At 49.5% G+C, this 14,141-nt stretch overlaps 1 protein-coding gene across 1 annotated transcript in view; it reads right to left on the bottom strand.

Annotated features, from left to right (window-relative positions):
* Positions 1-14,141, bottom strand: part of BBOX1 (gamma-butyrobetaine hydroxylase 1) — a 43,271-nt gene that overhangs the window by 11,149 nt on the left and 17,981 nt on the right. The window contains exon 3 of the mRNA XM_075163289.1: positions 3,230-3,428. Coding sequence (XP_075019390.1) covers positions 3,230-3,428 — 199 coding nt within the window. The remainder of the gene's footprint in view (positions 1-3,229; positions 3,429-14,141) is intronic.

Consider the following 14,141-nt stretch of genomic DNA (forward strand, 5'->3'; position numbering starts at 1 on the left):
ATCAACACCAGTCGTAAATCTGATTTAAACAGTGAAAGGAGCTCTAACCATTACTTGCTCAAATGGTGTGGACCAAGGTCACATTTCAACCTTGATCTTGTATGGAACATCAATGGGCGGGATACAGTTGTAGAATGTATTAAAACACTTTTAAATCTATCTATCTATCTATCTCAAAGACTCGGAACTCATCCTGACAAATTACTTTTATTGAATCCAACTTTAAAGAGAGTAAGCATTAATTCAAGCTGACTTTAAACAAGGTGAAGCATTTTATGATTGTTACTGTTTATACTCGTGTTAGGGAAGAGTCAGTGAGGGGCAAGACTAACTTTTTTTAATTGGAAAAAAAATCACTCTGATTACACAACTGATAAACTGGCGAGTCTCCCTAGGGCAGTCTGAATCTCTTGTTAGCTGAACTTAGACAAGGAAAGTATATCCTAACAGTTAACGCACAGTTATACAGTAAGGGACTTTTCAGTCTCTCTTAAACATAGTGGAGTTATCACAAGCTGGATATTGCGGACAGTTTCAGACAGACAGTCGGCAATAACTTTAAACAGCAAGGATGATTAAGAGCTGAGGCAGAGTACCAGGCAGAATGGTAGAATCTTTTTGCCTTAAAATGCTGCTGAGTTAAATATCAAAAACTTCTGAATGCCTTAGTGAAAAACATCACAGGGCTCAGCAGATGGACAATAGGTGAAACAGTGGGCTGCCATGTCAAGAACATTATTCCAGGTTTAAAGATTATTTCCAGTTTTAGGATCTAGGAACTTCTTCTAGATCCAGTTCTTCCATGAAACTTTTAGGAAAGCAACTAGAAGTTCTGTTGTAATGTAATCCATGGTATATGTTGAAGGCGTTGTATGGGGGGTGGTGGTGGTTCTTGTTGTTTGGGCTTTTTTGTTTTTCCCTCTCCCTTGAGGTATTTTGGAGATATTATACGTTTTCTTTTAGTGGTATGCTTTAACAAAGAACCAAAATTTTTTGTTGTTATCTGGGGCTTGCTATATTTGTTCCTAACTCAAAATGCTTGTGCAGCTGTCTGGATACAAACAGAATGAATGTTTCATCCTTCAGATACCCCAGAGAGCTGGGAAACACCCTCAGATATGATCGGGGTTGGTTCCCCCTAAGAATCTCCTAGTATTTGTTATTAGGATCATGTCAAAACAGAAATAGAAAGCAGTACTATTTTCATAGTGATGCAAGTTTTAAATTGAGACCATAGCAGACTCCTAAACATAGAAGTGCTTGACATTAGGAATGCTTTTAATGGTAGGAAATGTTTCGTAGCACTGGATGAGGTTTCTAAATCGAGTTCTGCTCCCATTTATTTCAGTAGGATTAACCTGACTGAATCCCAGTTAACTTTGAAAACCACTTTTCCTTCTGGCCCAGTAAGCAGAAAGAGGAAACCACACCTTAATGAAAGTACGTTATCTTAGCTACCCTAGTACATTTATACATTACTCCCTTTAAAGCTTTGCAAATATTTATCATGGCTGCTGGAACTGACAAAAGCTTCATAATATCCACGGCATTTTAAAGCAGTTATTCTCTCCATCCCTTCTTTTTTGAAGGCAACAGAGGGGGGGGGAAAAAACCGTTACATTCTCACAGGCTGTTCTACGTGCTATGAGTTCACTTCAGTTTCTGTGATTTCTAGAAGGTTCCTTGAGCCAGCTTTCTTGATTTGAAGCATGAGGAAAAGTTCTGCACAAACAGGTTGACTTTCAACATAAATGAAACAAAAAATGAAGGGTGGATGTTGGGTAGGAAGCACCTTATACACTGCTAGAAGTTGCTAGGATATCGCAATAGCTATTTCTCTGCCTGTTAGAAATTGTTCACTAAATCTAAAAGCCAGCAGCATCGATGACATCTTTTTCCATAGCTGATGACGGAACGATGCTTGCAAAATGAAGATGTAACAAAAAGTCTTAATAAGCATCATAGCTTGAAGAAGGGACCTTTTGCTCACCTTCCCCCCTGCCACCCCACAATTAACATTCTGAGTTAACGCATGTCTCCTGGTGTCACGGTGCCGCTCTTACCACCCTCACCTGCATTGCGTATTCCAGCAGGGTTCATATGTGCCTTCACACAGGAGTGTCAAGGAACAGAAAATCTTTCCTTCTGATTCGCAGTCTTGAGGGAATGTGGTCTTTCTGGCCAAGGTTGGAATTTTTTCCCCGCTTCTATTTATTTTAGATTTTATTAGACAAAGGAGGAGACACTTATCGCGCACATGGTTTGTTTGCTTATTCTCTGAACTAGAGGTAAATCCAAGTGAAGGAGAACCCTTGCCATAATTTTTATTATCTTTTATTCTATTACGGGGGAGAAAGGAGCTTTTCAGATGGGAAGCCCTGAATGTCCTGGTTTTGGTGGCTATTCAGGCACCAAGAAATCACAATTATGTTTAAATGTTACTATCTATTTTTGTCAAATTTTTTTTTTCCAAAATAGTTTTTTTTTAATATATGTCGTAAAAAATTGTATCAACTAGATGGAGGTCACTGACTCAGCTCAGCGAGACGTGAGCTACCATCATCATTTGTTTACTCGCCTAGTAGGTGCTTGAGGAGGTAGAGGTTCAGTTTACCACCTCTTGGCATCAGAAGGGTGATTTACAAGTTCCTGCTTGCACTCCTGCAGGCTGAGCTCTTGCTTTTGCAAAAAAAGCAGTTTTAAAAAAAATGCTTGCTGGGACTGGTCGTGGCTTTCCAGGGCAGACTCAGTTGAAAGCAGGGAAGTGGGTACTCTGCCCATCTTCTCGGTGATGTGAGACACAATAAATCACCTAAGTCTTACCTATTTCCATGACTCAAAGTCAGGCTAAGAAAAAGTTTCAGTACAGATAACTTCCTCTAGTCAGAAGGGGACTGGATTAGGGATTTCTGATTTTCTCCATGGTATAGATAAGTACGGCTATCTTGTGGTTATCTTTTATTTGACATCATCTGTTCTCAGGCATTTTTCCTTCTCTCAGCAGTTAATGTTATAGCTGCTGCTCTTTATGTACCCTGCCTGTGATAGCAAAGCAATCTTCTCATACAGAATATTAATTGACACCACATTTTCTAACATGCAGAGAAGAAAAAAATTCACCTTGTTTTTTAATAAGATGATTCACAAAAGAGGTCCAGCAAGCGGAAGTGAAATGCATTAGAGGTGATTACATAGCTGGCAAAGCAAGGATATTAAAAACCAAACTCACCCATAAAAAGTGAGACGCAGGAACCCAATCCTGTGGCCAAGTTTAACCAACTCTCCCTGCCGAGTGGCAGCTCCTGTAAGTAGCACGATTCCCACTTTCTTTAGGGTGCACAGCCACTTGTACGCACTTTCATCATTGTACATGATTTCTTCAAAAGGTATTTTGGGAAGTTGCAGGTCTGAGCCCCAGTACTGGCGTTCTGAAAGGGAAGAAATAGAGAAACAAGCGCTTAGCTGTTTTAGCATCAAAGCTCAGGACATGGTCGAAGGATGAAGTTAATGGGATTTCTGTGCATTTGTGAATATGCCCCTCAATCCTGCAGTCAACCACCTGAAACGGAGTCCCTGAGTTTGCACGGATAACAAGCAATCTTCATGATGAAATTCAACAAAACATTGCAGTTAAAAAATTTAAAATCGGAAGTTGAATAAAAGACCATTTGAAAGAGATCATCTTTTGTTAACAGTACATCAGAAATGTGCATATTCCTTTTTCTGTCTGTACTGGTGAACCACAAGAGTGAGAATTTGAATCTGAGACTACTTTGGAAGTTTCTCATCTAGGGTAAAATAGCATGGAGCACCCTGAGGCCTCCCTCAGAGGTATTATCATATGCATATATAATAATGAAAAGATTCTATTCCTGATGAAGGAACAGGAGAAGACAGACATCAATATAACAGCTTAGAAGCAGAGTAACTACATCAATTGCATAAGTGACCAATCAATTTTTGTTTTGTAGATTTGTCTTCATGAAATCCTATCCAGTTACATTAAATTCTGCGGGATGGTGTAATTCCTTGTCTTTTCCTCTGCAGATTTTTTTGTGAGCATTGATCTTATTTCAGGAAGATGCAAACGAGAGCCCAAGATGTTGACAAATCCAAGCTCTGCCAGCAGGTAAAGGAAACGATGAAAAGACTGAGTGATGAGCAAGAAGTTATGTCATGCCCATTCTCAAACAAAATTGATTATGAGAGCATGTGACAACAGAAGAGTGTTAGAACTGCTATACCATAACCAGACATTTGCCTGCTGAATAGACCTGGTGATATAAAAGGTGGAAACCTGCAGCCCGTTGTTAGAGGCAGGTATAGACTTGCAGGCAGAATGGAAAGGGCTTTTGAGCCTGGCTTTCCTTCAGACCTTTTGCTGCTCCCCTCTTCTTTCTTTTTGTCCCCTCAAAGCAGCGGCAGCTGCACGGCACATCATCCAAAGCTTTAAAAGTCGTGAAAATCTGTGCAGCTTTAAAATGAAATGCTGCTTAGCCTCATCCTTTTATGTATTTACAGCTGCCCAAATACTGCTAAATCTGTACCTTTCTCTAACAGTATGTCTATACCTGTATCTGTAGATGGGGATTTTTAATGTGTGACCAATTCTTATTACTATTTTCTAGTATCACAGTTCTGTAATGGTTATTGGCTTTGATTTAATAATGCATTTTTTAAAATCTCATCACTTATCCTAAAGCAATCACATTCTGGTTGAGTTGGAGAATTACCAAATAGATGTCACCTAATACAGAGAGAGGAAATAAAACCAAGATACTGGGTCATAACTAGAAAACAAACCCAATTATTTTCTCTTAACTATTTTTTTCTGAGGAAGAATGTACTCTGGTATCAGGCAACGTGGCCATATATCCATTTGTAAAGATACTCTATAGCAGAGACAAGCATAAATATACAGTGACAAAATAAAGTAATGATTACATATGATTATGAAATCTAGGCAGATTTTTCATGTTATGAAGGGCTACACACTCCAAATCTCATCTTCCAACATGAGTAAGTTCTAAAAATTATGCCTACAGTATTCTGCATTCAACACTTAAAATTTTGATCTGGATTACAGTGCTGGAGGCTGCACCTGGAAAAGGAAAGGCTTGTTACCTCTCTGGCCAAGCAGACGGACACCAAGTCCCCAGGCACGCCGCGGGAAGGCACAGTGACTGCTCGCAGCGTAAGTCCCACTCTGCCTACTTTAGGTGCCAGGATACGTCCCTCACCCGATTAGGCTTCCCCAGAGGAGAATGCACAACTCCTCTAGCACTGACCTTGGCAGCTGGTCACCGTTGAAGGCAAGGTGATGATGTAGCCACAACTTCAACTACTGTAGCCAAGGTCTTAGGGCAAAGCCCTTGGTTGTCCCCTCTGATCTCCAGCAGCACACGCTGCCTGTAACTCCTGGTGCGTCCCTGCAGGTCACTTGGGTACGTGCTGGCAACCAAAACCAGCATCCTCTGAAGTGCTGCACTAGATGTGAAGAGGATGGCTCCCACCAGGCAGAGGGAGAGGAACTCAGGAACCCAGCTGAGGCTAGCTGGCCCTGTCTTCCCAGCACGCATTTTTGCTCTGCTTTGCTAAAACCCCTGTGCCTGGGCATTAAGGCGTGAGTGCACCCGGATTCTGGCTGCCCCCAGTCAGATGCTGGGCTTTGCAGTTATTTATTATTTCTTGCTTTTATTTTTCTGCTTCTTGGTTTATTTTGTGTCCTCTTTCCTGTGCATTTCCTTCCTTCTCCATGAGGCAACCTTAGATTATGAGACCTAAATTCAAGTAGAGATGTCAAGACTGGGATTTTCTCTCTCTCACAAGATCTTGAATACAAAGGTAAGAAGGAATTCCTATCACCGGGTCTAATGAAGAGTGGGTTGCCTTAGTCTGTGTTGGAGGCACTTTCAATTCCAGTGTGAGCCGTAGGAATGGCCCAAATGTTTAGCGCTCGGCAGTCCCTTCCCATGCACCTAGAAATAGCTTTTCCTTTCCTGCCTCCTTTCTCTCCCAGGACAGAAGTCCCATGCCTTCCACTTCGTTCCTCTCAATTTCAGGCAACATTCACCTTTCTCCAGGTGAGATACAGACACACAGAGATGAATTTAGAACTTGTCTCTCACTGCTCTTCATTTTCAGGACTTTGAATGGCTCACAGCAAACGCTAAGGGAACGTGCCCAGGCTCACCCAAGGGTGAGCCAAGACCCAAGACTCCCCTTAGGAGTTCAGGAGCGCAGCCAGGAGAGCAGCACAGGCAACCTGTTCCCCCAGCCCAGGCCTCACCAGCTCCGGCGACACTTGCAGAGGTGTTTGGGCTCTGGCCCGGTGAGAAGCAGCGTTACGCAGGGGAGCAGCCCTGCAGGTCGACGGTGCTGCTGGAGCCCTCCTTTCAGAGAGGGGTCAGGAAAAGATGAGAGCTGCTCTCCACTTTTTGTGGTCCACAACAGCAGATGGCAGCAGATGGGGGAAAGTCTGCCCAATTATTCAAGTCTGAGGACATACGTAACTGAAGTAAGTCTTGGGAACCTGCTGGGAGAAAGCCCATCCAGTGACTCACATCTGAGGGCATACAGGTCTAACGTCTTGGCAACCTCCCCAGGATGATATTTTCTTGACATTTTCCTCAAGTAAACACACAGCCCTTCAAGAGGACGCCAACGGGGACGTTCACCACTGTGGCTGAACAAGGTGGTCAAAGTGGTGGCCCGTTGCACATAAAAAGTAGGAGCAAGTTAAGCAAGATATAAGGCTTGTCTTAAACACAGACATAGGCACACTGAGGCAATGTAACCAGCCACTCTGTGTAAGCGTTTTATAGCCGGGTAAAAATTCTAACAGCAAAATTAGCAATTGGCGTTTTATGAAATAGCCAAGAAAAACCATACTCAGAGTAAGTAAGCACAAAGGGGAAGACGACTGCAATGTGAGATGTAGGAAACAAGTACAAGAAGTAAAGTGTGAGAGAGAGAAAAACCCCCCATCTCCAGCAGGTAGAGAAGATAGTTGGTGAAGCCGAAATAACTCCCCAGGACACCGGGAAACGTGCTGGGGAAAAAAAAAAAACCGTCCACAAAAGTCCTGGTTGCAAAAATGAAACAGCTCGGGTGAGAGGAGGGGTGCTGTGCCCCATCCTTCCAAAGGAAGAAGAAGAATAAACCACCCCCAAGCGATGAGAAAAACCAAGGAAAAAAAAAAAAAGGGGGGTCTCCCACGCCAGGGCTGGCTTCCTTCGCCGCAGGAAGGAGCCCCCCCCACCTCACAAGCTGTGAGACGGCAGCGCCCAGCCCAGCTGCCCCCCCCGCCCAGCGCTCTGCTGCTTTGCACGGGTCGGTTAGGACGGGGTCGGTCAGGACTAATGGTTGGCCTGGGCGTTGATGGGGGTTCAGGACCGATCCCCGGCGGGGTGAACCGTTCATGACAGTCAAGCCAGTAAAGCGTGGGGTTTTGAAGTTTCAAACTGGGCTGATGTCTTTTAAACATCTCACCGCCTCGGTACCTGCTATATGGAAAGGTAAAGGGACGTATGGACAGACGGACACGGAGATTCAGGTGTACCAGGCAGAGCTGGAGCTCTTTTCTCTTTCTGCGCCGAACGCAGCAGCGTCCTCACGTTCCCCAAACAGCGCGGGGCTGCGGGGGGGGGAGCAGAGGGGCTGCAGGGGGGGGGGAGCAGAGGGGCTGGGGTGGGAGCAGAGGGGCTGCAGGGGGGTGAGAGCAGAGGGGCTGCAGGGCGGGGGAGCAGAGGGGCTGCGGGGGCGGGGAGCAGAGCCCCTGGGGGCTGTGGGGGGCGGCTGGGGCGGGGGGGGCACGGGGCTCTCGAAGGGGTGGGGCCAAGGGAGCACCTCAGAGACAGCAAAGGGTGGAGGGAGGAAACCAAACCCACCAGGCGCCCATGGGTGAGGGTGGGCGTGACAACACCACCAGCGCGGAGACACGTCAAGCAGCCGATTGAAGATGAACCAACTGAATGAATACTTCAGGTCAACCTCCCTCTTTGGGGACCATGCTGGGGTCATCTGAGGTCAACCAATCAGCCCCCTGGGGTTACCTGAGGTCAACAATCAGCCCCTGGGGTTACTTGAGGTCATCAATCAGCCTCTGGAGTTACTTGAGGTCAACCTCCCTCTTTGGGGACCACGCTGGGGTCATCTGAGGTCAACCAATCAGCCCCCTGGGGTTACTTGAGGTCAACAATCAGCCCCTGGGGTTACTTGAGGTCAACTTCCCTCTTTTTGGGACCATGCTGGGGTCATCTGAGGTCAACCAATCAGCCCCTGGGGTTACTTGAGGTCAACAATCAGCCTCTGGGGTTACTTGAGGTCAACTTCCCTCTTTGGGGACCACGCTGGGGTCATCTGAGGTCAACCAATCAGCCCCTGGGGTTACTTGAGGTCAACAATCAGCCCCTGGGGTTACTTGAGGTCAACCTCCCTCTTTTTGGGACCACGCTGGGGTCATCTGAGGTCACCCAATCAGCCCCTGGGGTTACTTGAGGTCAACAATCAGCCCCTGGGGTTACTTGAGGTCAACTTCCCTCTTTTTGGGACCATGCTGGGGTCATCTGAGGTCACCCAATCAGCCCCTGGGGTTACTTGAGGTCAACAATCAGCCCCTGGGGTTACTTGAGGTCAACCTCCCTCTTTGGGGGCCACGCTGGGGTCATCTGAGGTCAACCAATCAGCCCCTGGGGTTACTTGAGGTGAACCTCCCTCTTTTTGGGACCATGCTGGGGTCATCTGAGGTCAACCAATCAGCCCCTGGGGTTACTTGAGGTCATCAATCAGCCCGTGGGGTTACTTGAGGTCAACTTCCCTCTTTGGGGACCACGCTGGGGTCATCTGAGGTCAACCAATCAGCCCCTCAGGTTACTTGAGGTCAACAATCAGCCCCTGGGGTTACTTGAGGTCAACCTCCCTCTTTGGGGACCATGCTGGGGTCATCTGAGGTCAACCAATCAGCCCCTGGGGTTACTTGAGGTCAACAGTCAGCCCCTGGGGTTACTTGAGGTCAACCTCCCTCTTTGGGGATCACTCTGGGGTCATCTGAGGTCAACCAATCAGCCCCCTGGGGTTACTTGAGGTCAACAATCAGCCCCTGGGGTTACTTGAGGTCAACCTCCCTCTTTGGGGACCACGCTGGGGTCACTTGAGGTCAACCAATCAGCCCCTGGGGTTACTTGAGGTCAACCAATCAGCCCCTGGGGTTACTTGAGGTCAACCTCCCTCTTTGGGGACCACGCTGGGGTCATCTGAGGTCAACCAATCAGCCCCCTGGGGTTACTTGAGGTCAACAGTCAGCCCCTGGGGTTACTTGAGGTCAACCTCTCTCTTTTTGGGACCATGCTGGGGTCATCTGAGGTCAACCAATCAGCCCCTGGGGTTACTTGAGGTCAACCAATCAGCCCCTGGGGTTACTTGAGGTCAACCTCCCTCTTTGGGGACCACGCTGGGGTCATCTGAGGTCAACCAATCAGCCCCTGGGGTTACTTGAGGTCAACAATCAGCCCCTGGGGTTACTTGAGGTCAACCTCCCTCTTTGGGGGACCACGCTGGGGTCATCTGAGGTCAACCAATCAGCCCCTGGGGTTACTTGAGGTGAACCTCCCTCTTTTTGGGACCATGCTGGGGTCATCTGAGGTCAACCAATCAGCCCCTGGGGTTACTTGAGGTCATCAATCAGCCCCTGGGGTTACTTGAGGTCAACCTCCCTCTTTGGGGACCACGCTGGGGTCATCTGAGGTCAACAATCAGCCCCTGGGGTTACTTGAGGTGAACCTCCCTCTTTTTGGGACCATGCTGGGGTCATCTGAGGTCAACCAATCAGCCCCTGGGGTTACTTGAGGTCATCAATCAGCCCATGGGGTTACTTGAGGTCAACCTCCCTCTTTGGGGACCACGCTGGGGTCATCTGAGGTCAACCAATCAGCCCCTGGGGTTACTTGAGGTCATCAATCAGCCCGTGGGGTTACTTGAGGTCAACCTCCCTCTCTGGGAACCACGCTGGGGTCATCTGAGGTCAACAATCAGCCCCTGGGGTTACTTGAGGTCAACCTCCCTCTTTTTGGGACCATGCTGGGGTCATCTGAGGTCAACCAATCAGCCCCCTGGGGTTACTTGAGGTCAACAATCAGCCCCTGGGGTTACTTGAGGTCAACCTCCCTCTTTGGGGACCACGCTGGGGTCATCTGAGGTCAACCAATCAGACCCTGGGGTTACTTGAGGTCAACTTCCCTCTTTGGGGACCACGCTGGGGTCATCTGAGGTCAACCAATCAGCCCCTCGGGTTACTTGAGGTCAACAATCAGCCCCTGGGGTTACTTGAGGTCAACTTCCCTCTTTTTGGGACCATGCTGGGGTCATCTGAGGTCAACCAATCAGCCCCTGGGGTTACTTGAGGTCAACCAATCAGCCCCTGGGGTTACTTGAGGTCAACAATCAGCCCCTGGGGTTATTTGAGGTCAACTTCCCTCTTTGGGGACCACGATGGAGTCATCTGAGGTCAACCAATCAGCCCCTGGGGTTACTTGAGGTCAACAATCAGCCCCTGGGGTTACTTGAGGTCAACCTCCCTCTTTGGGGGACCATGCTGGGGTCATCTGAGGTCAACCAATCAGCCCCTGGGGTTACTTGAGGTCAACAGTCAGCCCCTGGGGTTACTTGAGGTCAACCTCCCTCTTTGGGGATCACGCTGGGGTCATCTGAGGTCAACCAATCAGCCCCCTGGGGTTACTTGAGGTCAACAATCAGCCCCTGGGGTTACTTGAGGTCAACCTCCCTCTTTGGGGACCACGCTGGGGTCACTTGAGGTCAACCAATCAGCCCCTGGGGTTACTTGAGGTCAACCAATCAGCCCCTGGGGTTACTTGAGGTCAACCTCCCTCTTTGGGGACCACGCTGGGGTCATCTGAGGTCAACCAATCAGCCCCTGGGGTTACTTGAGGTCAACAGTCAGCCCCTGGGGTTACTTGAGGTCAACCTCCCTCTTTTTGGGACCATGCTGGGGTCATCTGAGGTCAACCAATCAGCCCCTGGGGTTACTTGAGGTCAACAATCAGCCCCTGGGGTTACTTGAGGTCAACCTCCCTCTTTTTGGGACCATGCTGGGGTCATCTGAGGTCAACCAATCAGCCCCTGGGGTTACTTGAGGTCATCAATCAGCCCGTGGTGTTACTTGAGGTCAACCTCCCTCTTTGGGGACCACGCTGGGGTCATCTGAGGTCACCCAATCAGCCCCTGGGGTTACTTGAGGTCAACCTCCCTCTTTGGGGACCATGCTGGGGTCATCTGAGGTCAACCAATCAGCCCATCGGGTTACTTGAGGTCAACAATCAGCCCCTGGGGTTACTTGAGGTCAACCTCCCTCTTTGGGGGACCACGCTGGGGTCATCTGAGGTCAACCAATCAGCCCCTGGGGTTACTTGAGGTCAACTTCCCTCTTTTTGGGACCACGCTGGGGTCATCTGAGGTCAATCAATCAGCCCCTGGGGTTACTTGAGGTCAACAGTCAGCCCCTGGGGTTACTTGAGGTCAACCTCCCTCTTTTTGGGACCATGCTGGGGTCATCTGAGGTCACCCAATCAGCCCCCTGGGGTTACTTGAGGTCAACAATCAGCCCCTGGGATTACTTGAGGTCAACCTCCCTCTTTGGGGGACCACGCTGGGGTCATCTGAGGTCACCCAATCAGCCCCTGGGGTTACTTGAGGTCAACAGTCAGCCCCTGGGGTTACTTGAGGTCAACCTCCCTCTTTGGGGACCACGCTGGGGTCATCTGAGGTCAACCAATCAGCCCCCTGGGGTTACTTGAGGTCAACAATCAGCCCCTGGGGTTACTTGAGGTCAACCTCCCTCTTTGGGGATCACTCTGGGGTCATCTGAGGTCAACCAATCAGCCCCCTGGGGTTACTTGAGGTCAACAATCAGCCCCTGGGGTTACTTGAGGTCAACCTCCCTCTTTGGGGACCACGCTGGGGTCACTTGAGGTCAACCAATCAGCCCCTGGGGTTACTTGAGGTCAACCAATCAGCCCCTGGGGTTACTTGAGGTCAACCTCCCTCTTTGGGGACCACGCTGGGGTCATCTGAGGTCAACCAATCAGCCCCCTGGGGTTACTTGAGGTCAACAGTCAGCCCCTGGGGTTACTTGAGGTCAACCTCTCTCTTTTTGGGACCATGCTGGGGTCATCTGAGGTCAACCAATCAGCCCCTGGGGTTACTTGAGGTCAACCAATCAGCCCCTGGGGTTACTTGAGGTCAACCTCCCTCTTTGGGGACCACGCTGGGGTCATCTGAGGTCAACCAATCAGCCCCTGGGGTTACTTGAGGTCAACAATCAGCCCCTGGGGTTACTTGAGGTCAACCTCCCTCTTTGGGGGACCACGCTGGGGTCATCTGAGGTCAACCAATCAGCCCCTGGGGTTACTTGAGGTGAACCTCCCTCTTTTTGGGACCATGCTGGGGTCATCTGAGGTCAACCAATCAGCCCCTGGGGTTACTTGAGGTCATCAATCAGCCCCTGGGGTTACTTGAGGTCAACCTCCCTCTTTGGGGACCACGCTGGGGTCATCTGAGGTCAACAATCAGCCCCTGGGGTTACTTGAGGTGAACCTCCCTCTTTTTGGGACCATGCTGGGGTCATCTGAGGTCAACCAATCAGCCCCTGGGGTTACTTGAGGTCATCAATCAGCCCATGGGGTTACTTGAGGTCAACCTCCCTCTTTGGGGACCACGCTGGGGTCATCTGAGGTCAACCAATCAGCCCCTGGGGTTACTTGAGGTCATCAATCAGCCCGTGGGGTTACTTGAGGTCAACCTCCCTCTCTGGGAACCACGCTGGGGTCATCTGAGGTCAACAATCAGCCCCTGGGGTTACTTGAGGTCAACCTCCCTCTTTTTGGGACCATGCTGGGGTCATCTGAGGTCAACCAATCAGCCCCCTGGGGTTACTTGAGGTCAACAATCAGCCCCTGGGGTTACTTGAGGTCAACCTCCCTCTTTGGGGACCACGCTGGGGTCATCTGAGGTCAACCAATCAGACCCTGGGGTTACTTGAGGTCAACTTCCCTCTTTGGGGACCACGCTGGGGTCATCTGAGGTCAACCAATCAGCCCCTCGGGTTACTTGAGGTCAACAATCAGCCCCTGGGGTTACTTGAGGTCAACTTCCCTCTTTTTGGGACCATGCTGGGGTCATCTGAGGTCAACCAATCAGCCCCTGGGGTTACTTGAGGTCAACCAATCAGCCCCTGGGGTTACTTGAGGTCAACAATCAGCCCCTGGGGTTATTTGAGGTCAACTTCCCTCTTTGGGGACCACGATGGAGTCATCTGAGGTCAACCAATCAGCCCCTGGGGTTACTTGAGGTCAACAATCAGCCCCTGGGGTTACTTGAGGTCAACCTCCCTCTTTGGGGGACCATGCTGGGGTCATCTGAGGTCAACCAATCAGCCCCTGGGGTTACTTGAGGTCAACAGTCAGCCCCTGGGGTTACTTGAGGTCAACCTCCCTCTTTGGGGATCACGCTGGGGTCATCTGAGGTCAACCAATCAGCCCCCTGGGGTTACTTGAGGTCAACAATCAGCCCCTGGGGTTACTTGAGGTCAACCTCCCTCTTTGGGGACCACGCTGGGGTCACTTGAGGTCAACCAATCAGCCCCTGGGGTTACTTGAGGTCAACCAATCAGCCCCTGGGGTTACTTGAGGTCAACCTCCCTCTTTGGGGACCACGCTGGGGTCATCTGAGGTCAACCAATCAGCCCCTGGGGTTACTTGAGGTCAACAGTCAGCCCCTGGGGTTACTTGAGGTCAACCTCCCTCTTTTTGGGACCATGCTGGGGTCATCTGAGGTCAACCAATCAGCCCCTGGGGTTACTTGAGGTCAACAATCAGCCCCTGGGGTTACTTGAGGTCAACCTCCCTCTTTTTGGGACCATGCTGGGGTCATCTGAGGTCAACCAATCAGCCCCTGGGGTTACTTGAGGTCATCAATCAGCCCGTGGTGTTACTTGAGGTCAACCTCCCTCTTTGGGGACCACGCTGGGGTCATCTGAGGTCACCCAATCAGCCCCTGGGGTTACTTGAGGTCAACCTCCCTCTTTGGGGACCATGCTGGGGTCATCTGAGGTCAACCAATCAGCCCAT

This window comes from Calonectris borealis, chromosome 14, assembly GCF_964195595.1.
Source record: "Calonectris borealis chromosome 14, bCalBor7.hap1.2, whole genome shotgun sequence".
NCBI lineage: Eukaryota > Metazoa > Chordata > Aves > Procellariiformes > Procellariidae > Calonectris > Calonectris borealis.